At 37.1% G+C, this 6,000-nt stretch overlaps 1 protein-coding gene across 2 annotated transcripts in view; it reads left to right on the forward strand.

Annotated features, from left to right (window-relative positions):
• Positions 1-5,426, forward strand: part of LRPPRC (leucine rich pentatricopeptide repeat containing) — a 93,298-nt gene extending 87,872 nt beyond the window's left edge. For both annotated transcript variants that reach the window (XM_083829112.1, XM_083829113.1), the window contains exons 37-38: positions 3,469-3,611; positions 4,920-5,426. In XM_083829112.1, the coding sequence (XP_083685238.1) occupies positions 3,469-3,611; positions 4,920-4,976 (200 nt within the window). In that variant the 3' untranslated portion in view covers positions 4,977-5,426. The remainder of the gene's footprint in view (positions 1-3,468; positions 3,612-4,919) is intronic.
• The last annotated feature ends 574 nt before the right edge of the window (positions 5,427-6,000 follow it).

Consider the following 6,000-nt stretch of genomic DNA (forward strand, 5'->3'; position numbering starts at 1 on the left):
TTCTTGGACTAGTTTTTTATTAAAAAAATCTTTAGGTGTTCATAAAGGTCATGGAAACCTTTAGAATAGCAGGATCTACATTGTGCAAGTTGTACCTTTTATTTTTTTTGGTGTTTTTTTGGCTTTGTTTTGTTTTAAGTTTACCGGATCTGTGTATGGTCCTAGCTATGAGATTGGAAAAGCAACTATCCGACCTAAGCCTTGAATCCTTTACAAAGGGAACTGTATTAGATTAAAGGGTACTGTTACAAAGAGGCGAAGTACAGGCTTCATGGAATGAAAAAGAATCCCTCCTAACCCATGGAAACGTAGAAATGAACGGCTCTTAAAATGAATGCAGCTTTTTTTCCTGAAACATATAATACATATCTTCATTCTATATGTGTGTGTTTCAAAATCGTAATTAATTAGTTATATCAGTAGTTTACAAGGTTCTTACTGTTACTAGTGCAAATCCTTTATACTTGTTTTTATTTAGCCAAAGTTGCTTCATTTAGATGTAGCTAAATAGTTGATTTGAAGTGCTAATCAGTTTCTATTGTTGAAGTCAAAGGGAAACGGCTCTAAAAATCAAGTTGCTTATTTAAATACATCTCTTTACAACACTCACTCGTGAAAAATGAGGACATAGAGCCTCCCTGGCAATGTTTAGTTGGAAGGTTGCCCTTGAGTCCTTTGTGTTGTGTATTCTAATATGATCCTCCAGTTTTATTACAGGGAGGAAACATAACCCTCTTCACACTTATATTACAAGTGAAATGATATAACAACAGAAGCCCTTGTGTTCCAACCTATCACAGAGGAGATAAATAGGAATATTTAAGTAAAATACTTCAAAAACAAATCCAAAGTATGGTGTTAAAGGCATACAGACTTCAGTGTATTTGAATCAAGCTGTGAAAGTTTTCATGATGTAGTATCTAACTTAAAAGTTCACTTGCTTAGTAATGTTCAAAACAGCAGTCACTGGCAAAATCCTTTAGCTCCATGGTTTCATTCACAGTATAGTAAGTTTTCTGACATATTTTTATTTAAAAAACAAAATAACAAAAACTTCTATTACCAGCACTGGACTTGCCACCTTAAAATGTCACTGACTCTTTACTGGCTGTTTGCTGTTGTTACCTCAGTAAGAACTGTATAAGCGAACTGATTGAGCATCTTTTAATGTTCTATCCAGCTACATCATCATACAACAATTTTATAAAGAGATTGCACAGAGACTTGCTCTATGATACCTACGCAGTGGTTAGAGTATTTAACATGTGAAGCTACATAGTAAATGAAGAGATGGTTGCTGTAGTTTCTTTAGGCACACATAGAGCTGGTTCATAGCAAGTTCTAGAGGAAACGTTCCCCACCATGTACAGTATGTACAGACTTGTACATTTTAATAGCAATTTAGCTACCTCTTCCCCTCACCCCCTCGTCTTCTATATCTGATGCTTCCTGTGGTGGCATGTGTATTTTCATTTGACAGTTTGAGATCAACAGTGAAGTATTTAGCACAGGTAACTAGAAGGATGTGCTTTTGTTGTATTCTGTCTTAAATAAATGGAAAGTTCACAGTTTCTGTTAGATTTTTAATAAAGCATTGATTCTTGCAGTTTTTGCAGTAGCCTCCCACATTCAAAAAGTAGTTCAGCCACTTGCCAGATGTGAGTGGGAAGCTTTCTCATGAGAAAGGGACCCAGGCTATCAATTTCTGTGTAATATAAACTCCGTTTCTTTAAGAACCATTGTTTTTGTAGCCCGTATAGTTGTGAAGATGACATTCCAAAAGTGAAAAAGAAAGAAGCTGAGACAGCATCCCATATTGCAGATGTTTGAGTTTTCCAAAGCAAAAAAAAAACAAACAGATGCGATGGCTTCCTTATTGTTCACAAGATGCTAGGAACTGTTGTACTGCTTCTAAGACCCTGAAGACAACAGGGAAAAACTGTTGGGGGTCATTTCAGTTTCATCCCGATGCTGCTCAAGCAAAGGTCTGAGCAGCAGCAAAGTGTGTGGTTAAGTGTAATGAAAAAGGTTAAGCAGTGGAGAAGGAAGAATAGAACAAGAGTGCCCTGTTTTTCCCTTCTCCCACTTCAGAGTAAGGGGAACTATATTCTGCTCTTCTACAGCTGGCAGTGAACAGGGCTTTAGATAAATAAAGAATGGGTTTGTTAGAACCTGTTGCACGTGATGGTGTCATTTATGGAATATCCAGCAAAATGTAACTGGATACCTGTGCAGTTAACATTTGTAATAGTGTTAGTGGGTCAGCAAAAAATTTCTCCTGCTCTTTAGGATGAAACGAATTTCTGTTTATGGTCTAAAATAAGCATCTGACCTTTGTTTTGTTTGTTCCTTTAGGTTATACTTTTGACATAGCCAACACCTATAACCATAATAATATTCTGCCTTCACTTAATGAAATTCTGTTCAACAGTTCTCACAAGATGAACATCACTGGCTTTTGGTTTAGCTTTTGTTTTTATTTTGCATCATTTGCCTTAGAAAGGGGCATATAGCTTTGCATCTCACATCTTCGAGTGGTGTTCTCATTGTGCGAGCAGCTCTGTTCCTAGTGGTCCCAGCACATTCTTAAAGGAAACGATCATCCAAGCCTCAAATGAAAGGGAAAGCTGGAATGGCTGTATGTTCTGTTCTCTTCTGATGTGAACTGTCAGTAGGATATGAAGAATATCCAGAATATGTAGAATTATAGAATCACAAAATGGTTTGGGTTGGAAGGGACCTTAAAGACCACCCAGTTCCAACCCCCTGCCATGGGCAGGGACACCTCCCACCAGACCAGGCTGCCCAAAGCCCCATCCAGCCTGGCCCTGAACACCTCCAGGGATGGGGCATCCGCAGCTTCTCTGGGCAACCTGTGCCAGTGCCCCACCACCCTCACAGTAAAGAATTTCTTCTTAATGTCTAATCTAAATCTCCACTCTTTTAGTTTTAAGGCATTACCTCTTGTCCTGTCAGTATGCTCCCTGACAGAGTCCCTCCCCAGCTGTCCTGTAGGCCCCTTTAGGTACTGGAAGGCTGCTATAAGATCTTCCTGAAGCCTTCTCTTCTCCAGCCTGAACAACCCCAGCTCCCTCAGCCTGACTGCTTTGTGGCCCTCCTCTGGGCTTGTTCTAATACTTACCTGTCCTTTTTGTGCTGGAGACCCAGAGCTGAATGCAGGACTCCAGGTGGGGTCTCAAAAAGAAGAGCAGAGGGGCAGAATACCCTCTCTCACCCTGCTGGCCACCCTGCTTTTGGTGCAGCTCAGGGTATGGTTGGCTTTCTGGGCTGCAAGTGCACATTGCTGGCTTCTGTTGAGCTTTTCAGTATTATTACGGAATATAATATGCTAAAATACTTAATATGTCTTGGGAAGTAAAAGGGAATGAGTAATGTCATGGAAAGAGGTGAAACGAGCATTTAACTATTGGGGATTTTGTTTTTGATTTTTATTTTTGTTTTTCTCAGAATTAGATGGGGATGTTGCGTCCGTAAAGGCTGCATATGAGAAATCAAAAGAAAAGAATATACAGCTTCATGACCTATCTCTGAAATCTTTAGCAGTTTTTCTGAAGAAAGTCGGAGAGCCGGTCCCTTTCACTGAACCCCCTGTGAGTATTTCGTAATTAAGAAATAGATCTGCAGAATTGTGTATGTTCAATGTTAATAAAACAAATTGCATGAATAATTACATAGGGATTAAATCTCTGCAGAGACTCCTCAAAGGAGGCCGTGTAGGAAGTACGGAGTGTTGTAGGAGCTATAGTAATCTTACGTTGGATTTAACTTGGGGAAATAAAACTCTTGGGGCTTACTGTGTTTAAATTACACAACCCTTATCAGGCATTCATCTACAGGTGTATGTTTATCAAATGTCCTTGGGGCATTTAAGTGCTTGAACTTTAAAAGGCTTATAGAAAGTGTGTTTTGTTAACAGTTAATGGGTTTTAGTTTTTGTTAATTACTAGCTTTATATCTAATACAAGTTGCTGTCTTGCTATGACGGGATTTTAGAACTGCAGGAATTATTTTTCTGCCGCAGCTTTACTTCTAGCTGCCTTGCCAAAAGATATATGCAACTGTGCAAATATATCTTACTTGAGGGTGACAGGTGGCATGACACTACATCTGTCAAGACTGCAAATACTTCTTTCACATCATTCCTTTGACTAATAGTCTGCTAGTATCATTTCAGCAAAACAGCCTTTAAATAAAGACTTACTATATTTTCTCTCTAACCAAAATTTTATTGCCATCTGCTAGCCACATATCATAAAATCAGTGTTTTTCTGTAGTTTGCTGAAGACATAATTAAATTTTACTTTCTCCATCCTGATCCATAGTAAATATGGTTCTTTTTCTCATTTTACAAAGAATCAGAGGAAGAACATGGCTCCAAATGTTTGCTTTAGCCTGTTAACAGCTTCAGAGATTTTTCTACAACTTTAACTTAATTTTAAAAATAAATTTTTATTTAGGTATGTAAATATAAAACCTGGAGTGTCTGTTCCTTGCATGTAGTTAGTGAAAATAAGTGTTTATTTCAAAGTCACTGGAATGATTCATCTTCTGATTTTCCTGTTCATTTTTCTCTGATGCAGCTTGGTGTTTAACAGCGTCTTATAATTTTTGACACAATTGCAGATTGCAGTTAAAAAGTATTTTCATTTTTAAAGTGAAATTGATTATATTATTGCATTATGTAATAGAAGCTTCATTATGCATTTTTGGCAAGGTTTTCCTTCTCCTTTTATTTTTTCTCCTTGGTATTTCTCTTAATTATACAGACTTCAATACAGATCTAGTTTTATGACAGAATAATGGATTTTGCTTTTGTCAGGACCTAAGATTTTGTTCGGAATTAGTAACTTTTTCAGTTGTAACAACATTGAACTTGTTTATTCCACTCTATTTTATAGGAGACGTTCAAATTCTATATGGAAAAATGGAGGAAAAGAACATCGGAAACATTATGAACAGTTGGTTTATGTTATAGTTGTTTATGAAATTAAGTATTACATTCAATAAAAAAATAAAAAAGCATGTTGTTCTGTGTAATTTTTAATATAAATACTGTGTTTAAAACAGCACTTTCCATAGCTGTAATTGGTGGAAACTCATAGGCTTTTCTTATGTTAAAATTGCTAATGAAATATCACGATGCCACTTTCCAGGCTGTTTCTGTTTTGATGTATGATCTGCTGTAACTAGAACTGTACTTTAGCTCCTGTTGATTCACCAAATGTATGTATATTAAGAAAGTTGCTAGAGGGGTATGCAACTGTAACTTCAGCAAACTGCATTATTTTTTGTTGTTGTTTGCCAGGTCAGTGTGCTTTGGAGTGAAAGTAGAAGGGTAAAGAACATCTTCAGGATTCATCTGTACCTATAAAAAATAAACACATCTTTTTTTAGATTCTCCTAAATGTACTTCTTTTGTGTAAAGTATCTTGTTATGGGATTCAGTGTTACAGATAAAGACAAAATACACATTTTACACTAGCTTGTGTGTTGTAGTTTTACAGTATCTATTGTTCATTCTCATAACTTCTAGTAAAATATCTAATTACTGAACTAGTGTATTTACAAATACACAGAAAATTCCTGTGAGGAATGAGGCATAACTAACCCTGTGTTGCAGGGAATGTTCAAGTTTATTTTCCAAAAAACTATATGCATCCTATCTGTGTCCACTAAAATGTCAGTGTGGTTTTATGATGGCTTTCACTACTTTGCTTGGGAATGTTATGGAGACTTGATGCATTGATGTGCTGGGTTGATTTGTTGGTTATTGTTTGGTTGTTTTTTTGCTGTTGGGGGGTGATGTCTGGTTTTGGAATTCACCACAGAATATCGTCCTCTCAAAGATATTACAGTAATCTAGAACGGGGTGGAAAGAGATGAAAAGTCTTGAAAAGCATCTTGTTAGGAACGTGGGTGGGTTACGTGGGAAGCAGACTGTACCTGAGTGGTTCTAGCCATCTGGCACCCTTTGTTCCT

This window comes from Anser anser, assembly GCF_964211835.1.
Source record: "Anser anser genome assembly, chromosome: 3".
Classification (NCBI taxonomy): domain Eukaryota; kingdom Metazoa; phylum Chordata; class Aves; order Anseriformes; family Anatidae; genus Anser; species Anser anser.